The 16,044-nt window shown below is 43.7% G+C and overlaps 2 protein-coding genes across 5 annotated transcripts; one reads left to right on the top strand and one right to left on the bottom strand.

Annotated features, from left to right (window-relative positions):
- Window positions 1-79: 79 nt before the first annotated feature.
- On the bottom strand, window positions 80-3,966 carry LOC139759883 (uncharacterized). 2 transcript variants are annotated; one of them, XM_071682424.1, is made up of 3 exons: window positions 3,484-3,966; window positions 2,537-2,651; window positions 80-1,186 (listed from the first exon to the last, which is right to left on the bottom strand). In XM_071682424.1, the coding sequence occupies exons 1-3, from the start codon at window positions 3,517-3,519 to the stop codon at window positions 591-593; spliced, it is 747 nt and encodes a 248-aa protein (XP_071538525.1). In that variant the 5' UTR covers window positions 3,520-3,966; the 3' UTR covers window positions 80-590. The 2 variants fall into 2 exon arrangements, with proteins under 2 accessions (XP_071538525.1, XP_071538526.1); XM_071682425.1 differs by having other exon boundaries at window positions 2,537-2,648; window positions 3,484-3,958.
- On the top strand, window positions 2,529-15,087 carry LOC139759884 (uncharacterized). 3 transcript variants are annotated; one of them, XM_071682428.1, is made up of 4 exons: window positions 2,529-2,668; window positions 8,413-8,524; window positions 9,732-9,879; window positions 13,518-15,087. In XM_071682428.1, the coding sequence occupies exons 1-4, from the start codon at window positions 2,660-2,662 to the stop codon at window positions 13,888-13,890; spliced, it is 642 nt and encodes a 213-aa protein (XP_071538529.1). In that variant the 5' UTR covers window positions 2,529-2,659; the 3' UTR covers window positions 13,891-15,087. The 3 variants fall into 3 exon arrangements, with proteins under 3 accessions (XP_071538529.1, XP_071538527.1, XP_071538528.1); XM_071682426.1 differs by lacking the exon at window positions 2,529-2,668 and adding an exon at window positions 6,253-7,124; XM_071682427.1 differs by lacking the exon at window positions 2,529-2,668 and adding an exon at window positions 6,287-7,498.
- Window positions 15,088-16,044: the final 957 nt, after the last annotated feature.

Consider the following 16,044-nt stretch of genomic DNA (forward strand, 5'->3'; position numbering starts at 1 on the left):
AAATGCCACTTTCATAATGGCAACAACAGCAGCACAGCCAAATGTGAGAAATTCACTTTAGGTTTGAGATTGAAAGACATTTCACACGCTATCATTGTAGTCAAGAGACTACATCGTTTTCATAACATAACAGTTGGTCTTGGACAGCGGATGACAGATGATGGCAACCAAACCATGGAAACATATTCTTGATGGTGATTGTCAAACCATAGAACTTGAGGATTGGCACTGAAATCTCACTGCCCCTGCACTAGAAGACTGAATGGTGTTGGATGCCCTTCACTGGAAGACTGGTTGGTGCTGGATGCCCACCACTCCTGCACTAGAAGAATAGTTAGTGCTGGATGCCCACTGCCCCTGCAATGGAAGACTGGTTGGTGCTGGATGATCATCACTTCCAAACTGGAAGACTAGCATTAGACGCTTACCACCTCTGCAGTGGAAGACTGGTGCTTGATGCCCACTGTCCTGGTATTGGATGCCCGCCATTCTTGCACTCGAAGACTGTTGATGGACATCCACTGCCCCTGCTTTGAAAGACCAATGCTGGACACTCAATGCTCCTGCACTGGAAAACTTGTGCTGGATGCTCACTGCCCCTGCACTGGAAGACTAGTTCTAGACACTGACTCCCCCTGCACATCATCGTAGCTTGGGAGTCCATTGTCAAAACTCTGATGAATGGTGGCTGCTGCTCTTGAAGGAATTACAGAAATGCTTCCACTACTACTTTCATCAAGGGAGAATGGTTGGACATTATGGAGATTCAGAGATAATGTATTGGTTCTTTCAGGTGTATCACTGCTTCCAGTTTCCCAAGATTGAAAGACAGAAGAATGTCTTCCATCTGGGAGGAAGATGTTGACTGAGGAATGGCCTTCTGTCATTTCGTTATTGGTGTACACATATTCAGTTGTGGGGATACCACCATGGACCCCAACCTCTGTTGAAGTCCACACAGCACGTACATCTCTTTTTGAAGTGTGCCTCTTAGGTCTGGTGCTTTGCAATTTCAACTTCAGACTGGCTGGAATCTTTTCAATGTACTCAAGTCTCCAAGTATTGCGGTAGGTGGGTGGAGGGTCATCTTGAATTTGTGTGACAGCGAGGGAAGATGATGGTTCCCTGGAGAAGGAGGAGGTCTCTTGGGCTATTATGCTAACAATTATCAAGAGCAAAATGATACCTGGAAAAAAGGTAAGATGAGATGAATTAATATATATACATATAGATATGTAATTTTTTCATACACATTCACCATTTTCTGCATTATTGAGGTAGCGTCAAGAACAGATCACTGAGCCTTAAGGGGGACAAATCCTCTCTTTGTCCTTGTCTCTATTCCTTCTTTTGGAAAGGTAAGACTGGAGGGGAGGATTTCCAGCTCCCCACTCCCACCCCTTTTAGTCACCTTCAGTAACACATAGGCAATATGTGGGAAGCACTCTTTTTCCCCGAGCCCCAGGGAGACCAAATTGGAGATGGAAGGATGGAGTGACAAAGATTTTGAGCAATCTGGGCCTAAATATGTAGGAGGGTTAATGGCGTGCACAGGATAGAGTGAAGTGGAACAATATGGTATACTTAGTTCAGCGTGCTGTCATTGACTGAACCAGTGCATGTGAAGTGTCCAGGGTAAACCATGGACAGGTCTGTGAGGCCTGGATGTGGATAGGGAGCTGTAGTTCAGTGCTTTAAATATGACAGCTAAAGAATGGATGAGTGAATTTGGCCTTTCTTTTCATGTGATTACTATTTGTGTGCTGTAAAGAAAGAGTTTTACATTCATGTTGCTCCATCCTTTAACTTGGCTATATGTATCATATCTTCACTGATATATTTATGAAATGCACACACACACACACACACACACACACACACACACACACACACACACACACACACACACACACACACACACACACACACACACCAGCCTTAGTCAGGTATCCATTTACTGATCAACCCCAAGGGGCTTATGAATGCCTGGGCTGGGTGGAGGCCGCCCCAAGGGGATTATGAACACCTGGGTTTGATGGAGGCTGACTTTCACCCCCAGGATTCAAACCCATTCAGGTCCGACCTTGGGCAGGCCCATTCTGACTGATGGTCTGTCACGGTAACCACTACACTATGGAGGCCCGTGTGTTGTGTATGTGTGAGGGAGAGAGAGGAAGGTAGTGGGAGAAGGGAAGAGAGATAGAGTCCAGGGAATCCTACGGTAGATCATATTTTGTCCATTTTAAGTGAGATGTATTCCGTTCGTATGCTGTATCTCCTCAGTATAGATCAAGCTTACCTCCTGTTTCATCCATATATTCTTTTCAACTTTCCCTTCCATTCGATATGGGTTCCACTCATCACTATTTCCCTCACTCTTTTTTTTCTCGTCGTCAGAGCAAAGGAATTACAAAGCAAAGGAACTACAAAGCCAAGGAGATACAGAACAAGGAGTTACGAAGCAAGGGAACTACAAAGCGAAAGGAAACACCGCTCAAAATGACAAGAACGAGATTGTGCAGCTTGGAGTACTCACCTCCACAGGTGATGAGAACTATGACCCAAGAGGATAAGCCTTGGTTCATCCATATCATTACGCCGGCAGTCAGAGCAGAGAGCGACACCAGCAGTACTATGCCCAGCACACACTTCTGTCGAAATGAATGAGGTAAGCAGATGTGTAGATACGAGTGGTGACGGTGAACACTTGGGGAAAATCATTTTGGTCATGTCCGGGCTCTAAGCATCTGCCTCCACCTGAAGTCGACCTTCCTGCAGGCCAAGGAACAACCGTCCTGTGGGCTTGAGATCAACCGTCCTGCAGGCCAGGGACCGACCGTCCTGCAGGGCATGGATCGCTCGTCTGCAGGCCATACATCGACGGTCAGGCAGTCTCGGGAACAATCGTTCTGCAGGCCAGGGATTCTGATTTCCTTCATTTACTAAGCGCTTTCTGTAATCATAGCTGTCGCATTTGTTCTACCCCCATTGGGGGCGGTATTCTTGGCTAGCATCAGAGTCTTCACAGATGCCTTTCACCTGCTGTTTTGGGAGATGCGCCGTGTCATGACAGAGGGTACTGCGCATCATGTTCAGCAACAGATTCTGCTATGTTTTACTTTACCATGCTTGTTTGTCGATGTGAACATGTTGCTAATAGATGGTACTTACGTTAACGTAGGCTGCTCAGGTACTCTCACTGCTGCAACATTTAGATGTGAGGTACCCAAGTCAGTTACAACATAGACTATAACACGTCGACTACAACGTTGAATGTAAGGTACTCATGTCAGCCACATTAGCTGTAAGGTTACTCACGTCAACTACAACGTTAGATGTAAGGGACCACCGACGTCAACTACACCAATGGATGTAAGGTACCCACGTCAACTACACCAATGAATATAAGGTACCCCACGTCAACTACAGAAATGAATGTAAGGTTACCCACGTCAGCTACAGCAGTGGATGTAAGGTACTTACGTTCGAGAAACTGGTTGTTTGCCTATTCGTCCTCATTTTCGGTAGCCAAAAAACCCGATGTGTAGAGTGTGTTCTGGTTTGGCGTGAGGGTGCAGAATGTCCTCTGTAATTTGGCGTGGATCCTCGTAGTATGCTATCTGGTCTGGCGTGGCGCTGCAGAATGGTCTGGCTACTAGTGACGTACCAAGAGCACACACACACACACACACACACACACACACACAACAGTGCGTTGCCTCATGCAGTGATAACACAAAGCAGGAAATACTTCGTATCACGAGATGTGCTGCGAGTTTTTCTTTCTAAAGAGGTCGAATCATCGCAGTTAGTTGACACTGAGACACGTGTAGTGATGATATATAACTCGATGATATCTTTAGATGTAGAGTCTAGTCCAGCGTAATTTAGGTTCGATTCTTATTCCTTTGGAGGGACAAGTCAGTGCGATAGGTTTCGGTGAATTGATTCTTTGTTATCAGTTAGCCTTCCTGGTAGGAGGAACGGCGGATTAATGTGACTGATAACACGATAACACAATATACAATATATATATATATATATATATATATATATATATATATATATATATATATATATATATATATATATATATATATATATATATATATGGCTTCACCACTACTGCTAAAGCTGGAGTTATCGAAATGATTAACGGTGTAAGGAAGTGAACTTAGGACTGATGTGAGCAAAAATGAAAGTGGACTGCGAGACGAGATACGGGTGATAAGAGGTGCTTATGCACTTTACCAACGAGGAGGAGGGGAGATGAGATGCAAGTGTGTTTGGGGAACAGATGAGTGTGTGGGAATACCTGGTTTCGAAAAAGGGACATGTAGTAAGTATACACGGGTGGTTAGGAAAGACGACCAAAGGGCATTATTGTATTACGTACTGATTCATGTGTACAAAACAGACTTTTGGATGTGAATGTGTTGAGAGGGGCAGCTGATGGAATGGTGTCTTATTATGGAGGTTTTGGATAGAATATGAGTGAGAAATGGATGGTGCCAGTAAATTACCTTGATGAATGGGCGTGAGTGAAGAAATATCAGGAGAGACTGTATGTAGAATGGCAAAATGGCAGCGAATTGGAACCCTCTGAAGCGGAAATGAATCATCGGGGAGGTGAGGGGGTGGTGAAGATCCTGGGAGCATTGAGAAACGTGTGGAAACAGGTCATTATCTGGGACGGCGAAAATAGGTGTGTTTGAACGAATAATTGTCCCAGCGATTTGGTGTGAAAGAGAGGCATGGGTCATAAAGGATATAACAGAGGAGGGTAAAATTTTGTAGGAAAAATTGAATCCTTGGGCACAATATGTAGGTATGTAGAAAGAGAGAGAGAGTTATGTAAAGATGGCAAATAGTGAAAGAGGGGGTTGAGATCACACACACACACACACACACACACACACTACTTCAACCTTCCTGGTCATGCGGTAACCCTGGCCAATGGATGTCGTTCCTCCTATCATCGCCACACTGCACCATTGGCTCAGACGACCCTTTATCAATCCCCAGTCATCTGCGTCATCGCACCGTACGTACTTTCACCCTTCGTTAGAAACCCCCGGATGTGCTGCTGTTATCACTAAGTTACATATATACGGTGACGTGATGTGACGTATACAACCTTTTTTTTTTTTTTCCATAATTCTAAAGGATTTGGGTTTAAGATTAAGATGGCCGGATTACAGAAGCTCCTTTGAGGACCACCGCTCGTAGCGGCAGTCGTTGTGGTGTTTGCTGAGGATTAAAGTGGCTTCCAGGGCCTCACGTGATCATAAGCCACAACCTAACCCCTTTGTGCTGATGCTCGTACTGTTTGGTTGGTTGGCAAACACATCCTCCGTTGTCTCTTCAAGTTGGATTGTATATCACCAGAGCCGACCTCTCCTCCCACAAGCTGCCGTTACCTTCCTCTTCGTTCCTTTTTGCCCAAAGGTGTAGCAAACATCGACAGGTTGGACCATCCCCCTATTGACATCCTTTTTTTTTTTTGTACCCTATTTTTGTGTGTGGATATTGTGTGTTATATGGCTTGGTTTGGCCCTCTCATGCCTCTCTGGGCCTGCCGCTGTGGCTGGTGAGATAGATATATGCATGGTACTGACGTTAGCGTAGGCTGCTCAGGTACGCTCACAGCTGTAACATTAGATGTGATCAGTGGTTCGAGTTGTACCCAATCGCTTGAATTGCTAAGTCTGAAAAAAAACAAAAAACAAATGGAAGGTTTTGATTCATGCTGTGAATTTCATATTCTCGTGTTTAGAAGTTCGATAACTCGTGTGAAATCGGGTCTTTAGATTTACACATTAAGAAATGTCATTAGACATCGTATCTTTATAGAGAAATTCAATGCTTTTTGAATAAAAGAGACGTTACGCTAAATCACTTGCAAAAGTAAGACTCTCAATCCAATTCAATACAGTTGTCGTGTATGTAAGTTTATGATGAGACCAGACGACCATTATTAAGCAATGATGAATCTCTGATACATGATAGCGTAAAACAGTTGGTTAATAACGAAATTTTGTTCGACGGAATAAATGTATTTGTCTTTTTTATATATGTAGAGAGAAGAAAGTCGTAATTATAGAATATTGGTGGTGATTTGGTTAGATCGTAAAATAGACTGGTTATTTTGCGGGTCACTGAAACATTTCTGTTTTCCGTTTAGACAAAAAATGTTTAGAATAATATGTCATCATTATTATTATTATTGAATAAGTTTATTGTATACAGTACAGCTCAAAGTGGTTGCTGTTCCCTCCATAGCCCTCACTTCCTTTGTATACGTTCCGTGAATTCCCATTTAATTAAACCGATGATGCAAGACCCAGTTTCTCAACTTCTCCTCTCGTCTTTCGGGGAAACTGTTGAAATCGCCAGCTTCTGGGTAACGTCTGCTCCATGGGACGAGAGCCGACTCACGCACGCTCCCCCATAAGGCACCCTTTTATCGCGTTTTTCTTTCTTTAATCTCCTTATCTTCTAATAGTCTCTCCTCACTTCAGAATATTGCTACCGGATTCCTCCTGCTCGAGATTGCACCTCATGTGAAAAGTCACCCTCGACCAAGCATTAGTATTATTGTGGAGTACAAGTCTCGTCAAAGGAATGATTACTTCGAAGGAGTCTTTGGCTGCAGGACTCTTTGGAAAGGTCCTGGTTGACACCAAGAGTCTTTTCATAGAAAATGGTCTTTCGTTATATTAAGAGGGGGGTCTATGGGTCTATATGAGCGTTATTTTCATTTAAAAAACAACTCGCATCATTCGCTATTGAAAACGGTCATGCCTCAGTTCCCTGAGAGAGGGGTGTGTTACCTCGAAGCACTTCCCCTTCGCTCCCACACACACACACACAGACCTCCACCACCACAGAACCGAGTCTCTATAACCCGTTGAACGTGATAGCACAGTGACGTCATGACTACGCTGGAAAGTACGGTGGTTAAGCTGCGTCATTTCCTGGCTCGCGTTAGTGTGGCGAACGTCCCCGGGCACTCCGCTTCATGCAGTCACGTCTGGCGAACGAATTCATGAATGTCCCGCTTACGTCTTCTTTCCCCCCAGGCGCCACCCAGCTCGGCCTCCTCCCGTACAGATTATATATTGGTAGGTATTTGAGAGAGTGTCAATCCTCTCCGTGTGCACGTTGTTAGTGATACATGTTGGTGCCGCGGGAATAGAAGAAGATAACATATCAGCGCAAGATTTGATTGACTGTGGCGGACCAAGTGGTGCGTGGCCTTGCCCATCCCTGTTTCCTTGTAAGCCTGGGTACAGGTGGAGGAGGCCAGGTACCCCGAGAGAGATATCCAGGGAATGATCTATCCCTCGGGAAGGAAAGAGATAGTGAGACTGGAGTGAGACCTTGTGACGTGCTGGGGGAGGGAGAGAGACAGACAACACACTTGCCAATACACTTCGGGGTTCCAAGCCCTGATATGCCCAGCGTGGAATCAAGCGCCGATGCCATCGGCAGAGATGTGAGTACCGATATATCGAGTGGAGTGTAAACCTGTTGATCTTAGTATATTTGATATTGTGTTGGACAAACTTATCCTTACAGTGTAGAGAACACCGTAGCAACGCTAACTGAGTGTGACTTATAATCTTTGTGTAATCTTTATATAATCTTTACATAATCTTTGGTCATGCTAGCCTCTGATGTAGTTCATCTGGTGAGGATCCGAGTTATATATATATATATATATATATATATATATATATATATATATATATATATATATATATATATATATATACACACACACACACACGTGAGTCAGTAAGGTAAATGGTGAGCGAGCATAGTTGGATTACCTATAATTGATAGGCGTGCAAAGGAGATACTCTTGGATGTGAATGTGTTGAGAGGGGCAGCTGGTGAAATGTCTAATCATTAGTGATGGGTGGCAAGTGTGAAGCTTTGTACAGGTTATCGGAAATGACGAGGGTTATAAACGTAAGAGAGCTTAGGAGAGAGACAAGTGAAGAAATACCAAGAGAGACACTGACTTCCTGACAGTATAACAAAAACTTGTGGGTTTTGATAATGTAACACAACCCTGTGGACTGGTGACTGTGTAACAAAAGCTTGTGGATTCCAAACAGTGTAACACAAGCCTGTTGGCTGGTACCTGTAACAAAATCTTGTGGGATTCCCAACGATGTTTACAAAAGCCTTGTGACTGGTGACATTGTAACAAAAGCCTATGGTTTGGAGACGACCAAAACAAAACAATAACTCGTAGGTTTTATAACAGCATAAAACAAAAACAAAAAAAAACTAATGTTGGGCTGATGGTGTCACTGTGAAACAAGGGCTCGAAGGTGGTTGTGTGGTGAGGTGAGGTCGACACGACGACTGTGGTCAGTGTGGTGTTTATATATCTTGCAGTGGTGTGCCATCAGCTGTACGATCGTGGGCTCCACCGCTATCCTCCTCATCGGCCTCTCCCTGCTCATCAGGGGTCTGGGAACCACCGGTTTTGTGCTGCTCTCTGTAGGAGGTGAGTGAGAGGAGTCGGGAGTGTCCTCCTTCTCTCAGCAGATGTTCCACTTCTAAGAATCTGATTCACGTCGAGATGAACGCTCCTAACCTGGCTTCTTCCCCACGTGTTGTAGAAGGCGATTAAATGCAGGTGGGAGTAAAGGGTGCTAGAAACCCTGTCCTCTTTGTGTTTTGATTTCTAAAAGGTGGAGCAGAGGGAGCCAAGGTATGAGTTGTTCATCCCCCTTGAAGGCTCTGGCTAGGGTGTCTGAATGTGTGTGTGTGGATGAAAGATGAGAAATAGAGTTAGGTAGTATGTTCGATGAGAGAACATCGGATGCTCTGGCTCTTAATGAAACAAGGCTAAAGGGGAAGTGGAAAGAAGAAAAATGGTTTGGGAATGTCTTATGGTTAAAGTCAAAGGTTCCAGTGTAAGGGCGAAAGCTAAGAAAAGGAGTAGCAGCATTGCTGCTGAACCAGAGCGATGGTGGGAGAAATGAAAGTGGATTAAGAGAGGCGGATGATCACTGGTGCTTAGACACTGAAACGAGAGGACTAAGGAAGAGGGGAGATTGGATTGGGAGCACCTGTGTAAGTTTGTCAGCACTTTTGATGCAAGAGGATCGAGTATTAGTCAAGGTTAGTTTGAATGCAAGTGACACTCGATGGTATAAATGGGCGGGGGGTATAAGAATAGCCGGTGTTGTACAGAATGAAAGTGGTGAACACCTGCTGGAACTGCGCTGGAAAAGGACGGACGATTGAGAGTGGTGGAGAGTAGGGTGTGGTGAAGATGAAGGTGGCCTTTACAGAAAAGGTCTAAGGCAAGTGGTCTCAAGGGTATGTAGTGAAGATGCACTTTCCAAGGGTGAGGGCGACGATGAAGTTATTGAGAGTGTTGTAAAGATGAATGAAATTCATATGACTGATTGGGAGAATGAAGTACGAAATTTATTTCGAATCTTAAAGTCTCCCTCAGAAGACTAAGGCAGAACACATGTATAAGGTTCGAAACACAAAACTCTGAACTTCTGCTGATTCAAGATATCCTTTTTTAAATAGAGCATCTCAAGAACACAGTAGGATTTAAACTGACTCACACCAAAGGCGTGGGTTTTATGAGACCTCGAATACATCATGGAACACGTCATATAATGTCAAGGGTTCATGTGGTCGGGGTATATTTGTGTAACGTGATTGTGCTGAATCGTCTGTGCCTTCTTCAGGTGTAATGCTGCTTCTGGCCACCTGTGCGGCAATGGGCAGGTGCAAGATGAATCCTGTTAAAGAACTTTCCGATGGGGAAGAGGACCGACCACCCGCCTACAGAATTTCCTGGCGAAGGTCCTTCCTTCGACGTCACACAACCCCAAAGTGAGTTTTTCATTTTATAAGGTGTTTAGAGAGAAGGGAAATGGGTCGGACAGGGGATAGAGAGAAGTTCTGAATTAGAAGAGAGTTGAAGAGTATGATATAGATGTATGGTGTAGGGTATGTGATGTCTCTGTGTGTGTGTGGGAAATGTGAGACGTATATTTGGTGCCTTATTTACGTAACTCCAACAGACTTGGAGGTGTGTGTATGTAATGCTGTTGTTTCTTATCAGTTAAGGAAAGAGAGCTAATCAGTTAAGGGAAGGGAAGGAGGCAAAGGTTAAGCTTATCGCTGCTTATTGTGTACGTCGACGGAGGGCTGAGCGTGTCCGTAGCGGTATGAGACTCCCTAGGAACCAAGGATGGTCCATGCTCGTCCTGATGATGTGATTATTACACGAAAGTGCACTTGGGAACTTATCGTGTTCCATTTTCCCCGTGGACTCTTAGGAATATATATATATATATATATATATATATATATATATATATATATATATATATATATATATATATATATATATATATTTTTTTTTTTTTTTTTTTTTTTTATACTTTGTCGCTGTCTCCCGCGTTTGCGAGGTAGCGCAAGGAAACAGACGAAAGAAATGGCCCAACCCCCCCCCCCCCCCATACACATGTACATACACACGTCCACACACGCAAATATACATACCTACACAGCTTTCCATGGTTTACCCCAGACGCTTCACATGCCTTGCTTCAATCCACTGACAGCACGTCAACCCCTGTATACCACATGACTCCAATTCACTCTATTTCTTGCCCTCCTTTCACCCTCCTGCATGTTCAGGCCCCGATCACACAAAATCTTTTTCACTCCATCTTTCCACCTCCAATTTGGTCTCCCTCTTCTCCTCGTTCCCACCACCTCCGACACATATATCCTCTTGGTCAATCTCTCCTCACTCATTCTCTCCATGTGCCCAAACCATTTCAAAACACCCTCTTCTGCTCTCTCAACCACGCTCTTTTTATTTCCACACATCTCTCTTACCCTTACGTTACTTACTCGATCAAACCACCTCACACCACACATTGTCCTCAAACATCTCATTTCCAGCACATCCATCCTCCTGCGCACAACTCTATCCATAGCCCACGCCTCGCAACCATACAACATTGTTGGAACCACTATTCCCTCAAACATACCCATTTTTGCTTTCCGAGATAGTGTTCTCGACTTCCACACATTTTTCAAGGCTCCCAAAATTTTCGCCCCCTCCCCCACCCTATGATCCACTTCCGCTTCCATGGTTCCATCCGCTGACAGATCCACTCCCAGATATCTAAAACACTTCACTTCCTCCAGTTTTTCTCCATTCAAACTCACCTCCCAATTGACTTGACCCTCACCCCTACTGTACCTAATAACCTTGCTCTTATTCACATTTACTCTCAACTTTCTTCTTCCACACACTTTACCAAACTCAGTCACCAGCTTCTGCAGTTTCTCACATATATATATATATATATATATATATATATATATATATGTCAGCAGTTTGCATCACTGTTGTCTTCTCGCCTTTACCATATTTTCCTCTCCGTTTCCCTTATATATAGGGCCCATTGAATTGACTTTTCTAGTCGTCCATGTTGTTCATCGGTGTTTTCTATGTAAGGGTACCCCCTTCCTGTTTGTGAGGAATCGTAGAACCCCATTTTGTATCCTCTGTAACCTCAGCCTGTGAGTTTTGGGGGCGAGATGTGTGGGTGTAGGGGAATAGGTAAGGATATGTGTGATCATGGCTTTCACCAGGTGTGGTTTTTGGCTCCTCAGGAAGGTGTCAAAATCTATCTATACAACCTGGTCAGGGCCGCTTTTCTTTCGTTGATGTGATCTGCTACCACGTCTTGTGATTGTGCTTCGCTCTGTGGTAATGTCGTGTGGTTTCTTCATTCTTCCTAGCGCCATTATAGTGAAGTGGTTGGTGCTCATTTCCGCCTTCCAGTCTTTTCTCGAATCTGTTGACCCCAGGAAATCTCCGACTTTGCTGGAAGCGTGTTTGTTCCAGGACCGAGTTGTTTGAAACTATTATTTCAGCGGCGTCGACCTGTATAGATGTCCTTACATACATGTGTTTCCAACATGGATGAGGGACGTTAGGTACAGAAGTAATGAACAGTGTTGGTAGAAAGACACTTCCCTGTGGGACCTCAGTTGATAGCTGGTAACGTCACCGAGTTGATGACGTTTGGACAGTACGACGTCAGGCATGACCAGCAGTATAAGTCTCTACAGTAGACCCTCTGTTTATACTTTGTCAGAGGCCTTCCTCGTGAACTCTTTTGTACCACTGTGCATTTCTTTAGATTTTTTTTATCTATGATCTCAGTGAAGAGGTCCCAGTTTGTTGGTGGGTTGGTTCTCTGTTGTGTTCCGATGATGAGGACTAGAAGAGGTTGGTACAAAGATTTTCCTAGGAATAGGAGTACTGCTATTTAGGTCACCTCGTCTACACTTGGATGATGTGGTGGGTTTTACCATTTCCTATGATGATATCAAGACTGGTAGGGAGTGAGTAGCCTATTAAGATTGGGAAGTCTCGGGGGTTGGGTCGTTCCTCATACTGAGCACTGATTTTATCAATTTCGGTATATTTCTTCATTCGTGGAGAATTGTCCGAACTATGTATGCCTAATGTTGACATCAAAGATAATGCAAGCTGGTTCTAGTGTCCAAAATATCCTGTAGTAATCTGATGACATATGGCATTTCCGTCAGGGGCTGGGTCAAGGTGTGGGGAGGGGGGGATATAAGTTATATTGCGACAATCCCTTTACAAACAAAAGCAGAATAGCCACAGTTCACCTTGCAAAGGGAAAACTATCAAATGAATTAAAGGATAACACCATAAGCCCAAAACGTCATACGAAACAAGAGAAAGAATAGGAGGAAAGAGCCATTGATGGAAAAATGAATAACGCAAAATACTTCTACAGTGCGCAAGTCGAGGACCACAAAAACGAAAAGAGGGTACGTTTTAAGATAACTGCTGGTAAGGAGTGAGATTCTACTAGAACCATTTGCACTGGTGTTCATTGAACCAAGAACCATACCTTAAAGATGAATGAACCCAACAGACTGCTTAAACAGAAATTCCCTTGTGTTAATTATAGCAGATATCATCACATGCACTCTGGCAGTCCTCGGACACCTCGCCAGGATCCATACATACACAAAATCCGTACCAATAAAGAACACGGTCATTCCCCACTTACTTAAATGTAATTACAGCACTATCCAACCCAGCCACCTTGCCACGTTTCATCTTACGCAAGGCTTTCACCACCTCTTATCACTTCGGAGTTGCGGGAGATTGTATGTTTGAATTCATTTCAACCTAAGTTAAAGATGGAGACAGTAGATTTCGTTGGTGATGCAAGCATTCTGTGTTGACGTGGGGCAGTGTCGGAACTGCGTATGTATTATTGCACGATTGTTGCTCAGGTGGTTTCAGGGTCCTGTGGTGTGGCCGTGAGGTTATCAGCACATGGATAGACTTTCACACTGTGTAGTAAGGTACAGTACCCCTGATGAAGTTCGTTGGCACAGCTCATTGACACTTATCAGACATTCTTAATATGATTAGTTTTATTATTTTTTCTTTTCAGTTCGTCGAATAATAACACTGAGACGGTGGAGTTGCCACATATTACTATCGAAAACCAGTCCATCAACTCTTCGTCGGCTTTCAACACTTCGCCAGTGAATACGACTATCGAAGTAGGTTCCCTCAACCCAATCCAGACTAGCCATGTCCCAGCCACTCAGGGTATAGATATACAGTACGCCTCAGATGGATATCTAGCAGATGTTCGAGATGGTTTTAACCCACAATTTAGGAACAACACCACCAGATATACCGTCTCCCTCTCGAACATTCTTGATCCACCACCATACGAAGCCGCAATTGCCAACATGGACGATATCTCAATCAGAAAACTTAAATCTGAAATGTATTTGCCATCTGTATTTCATCAATGACGGGTTTGTTTTTGAGTTGCATCTCCCACCTAAGACACTGGATGTCAAGATACAAAAAATGAAGTGTATTAATATTTTACATAGCTCTACCCACTTCATTGACTCCTTTGTAGTGGTTCATATCACCGTCCGTGGCTCGAGAAATTATTTTTCTTGTCGGCAGGTGTTTCATATCAACAAGGGGCTTTGTTTGCCTTAGTATGACATCATATTCAACCGGGTTGGTTCTTCGTCCACCTCCTCATTAGCCACTTTGTAATCAAAGGCCTTCCGTCGTTTTGATAATTTTGGCATCACCTCCCCTCAGCCATCTCTCAATCAAAGGCCTTCCGCCGTTTTAATAATTTTGGCATCACCTCCCCTCAGCCATTTCTTAATCAAAGGCCTTCCGTCGTTTTAATAATTTTGGCATCTCCTCCCCTCAGCCATCTTTTTCTCCTGACAACGATGTTCTATGGGTATTATTTTGGGCCTCTTCCCTCATGAGCTTTTCGTATTTGTCCCCTCCAACACGGCTGGGACCGAACTCATGCCTCCCATATTTTTTGCGTGGAGACGGGCAACATATGGAGTGAGGCTGGAATGGTAGAATGGAATGACTTTAACGTTTTTATGGCTCAAGGAGACGTATATGAGGGCTGGTGGAACGCATAGAGGCGAAAGTGAACAAAGTACAGAGGCATAATTCTTCCGCGTTACCTGGGTCAAGTGTGTGTGGAAGAATGGTGTTGAAAGGGTGACGGCATGCACAGAATGAATGAGTCGCCATATAATGACTGACCAGGAGATGGCATCATTTCTACGAATTACAAGAGTCATTTGCATCATAGACCACGGTTTGCCTTATCCCCAGAATTCTATTATGAAATGGGGTACTGGGATAATCCAGTAAGAATGATTACACTGAACATCACTCGACAGCACTTAAGCGTGAGTACCAGCAGTGGTGTAGGGTGGCTAGTAGCACGGGTATACAAACATCATGAACCTAAGTAACACTGCAGCTCTTATTTGATAGTATTAAACTAACATTAGATTAGTATTAAACTAACATTAGATTTTATTTTTCTTTCACGAATGAATGCCACTGAGACCATATTTAAAAAAAAAAAAAACGTATTATTAGGATATAAATTTTCAGATTTCGTATCCGAATCTTGAATGAAATTTTGTATAATATATATATTTTTAAAAAGATATCTTGTTTTATTGATAAAATCAAACAAGAATTCTTTCTTTCAGGACTTAGTCATTTGTTAATTATGCTACCTTATTCACGTGGGAAGGAGAAATATGCATGGAAAAATTATCATTATTATTATCATAGTATAATTTATTATCATTATTGTTATCATTATTATTATTGTGATTAAGAATTTATCAGGCAACAGAAAACGGGAATCAAAACAAAAACAAGACTGACTGAAGTACCTCGGTTTTAACCTGTTTTCCGTGTCTTGGAGCCTAATAACAAGGTAAGTGACTGAGCTGAGAAGGTGTGAGTACCCCTAGATTACCTGGGAACTATTACGGGTTCGTGGCACTTTTGGACTTAGCCATATTTTGTAAGTGAGAGACAGTAATGTACCCTCAGGGTAACTGGGTAACCCTTGGATGACTGACGTCATTTTTCACGTTGTTAGTGGGCTTGCCATGTATGTGTGAGGGTTGGGGCGGTATCATTGCCGCTGCTTTCTGTATCACGGATATGAGTGATGCCAGCACCAACGGTGCCAGGGCAATTATTACCATCATCGGGGGTTGACAGTGATACCCATACCTTGAGTGCCAGTGCCAGGGATGCTAATGCCGAGGGTTCAAGTCGGTCGACCAAACGTGTCTTGGAAAATGACTCGACCGGAAGAGAGTGTTTTAGCGATGCACAAGTTTCACTAAAGGCGAAAGTATCCAGAAAGACATGATTTTATCTGAGAAAGGTCAGTCAGAGTCAGGGCTTTACAAATGATCAGTCAGTCCTTATCGCAGACAGGTATGGGGTCTCGGGTGGACTGCTCGACGTTGAACTAGCAATAAAGCCCTATTTTGGCTGTAGGAATCAGTGTTGCTCCCTCTGGGTATCCCACACCCCTTGATCCACCTCATCAGAAGGACCACTCCTTGGGGAACAGCAGTGCCAGGATTCACTCATATTTA

The sequence above is a fragment of the Panulirus ornatus genome, chromosome 34 (genome assembly GCF_036320965.1).
Source record: "Panulirus ornatus isolate Po-2019 chromosome 34, ASM3632096v1, whole genome shotgun sequence".
NCBI lineage: Eukaryota > Metazoa > Arthropoda > Malacostraca > Decapoda > Palinuridae > Panulirus > Panulirus ornatus.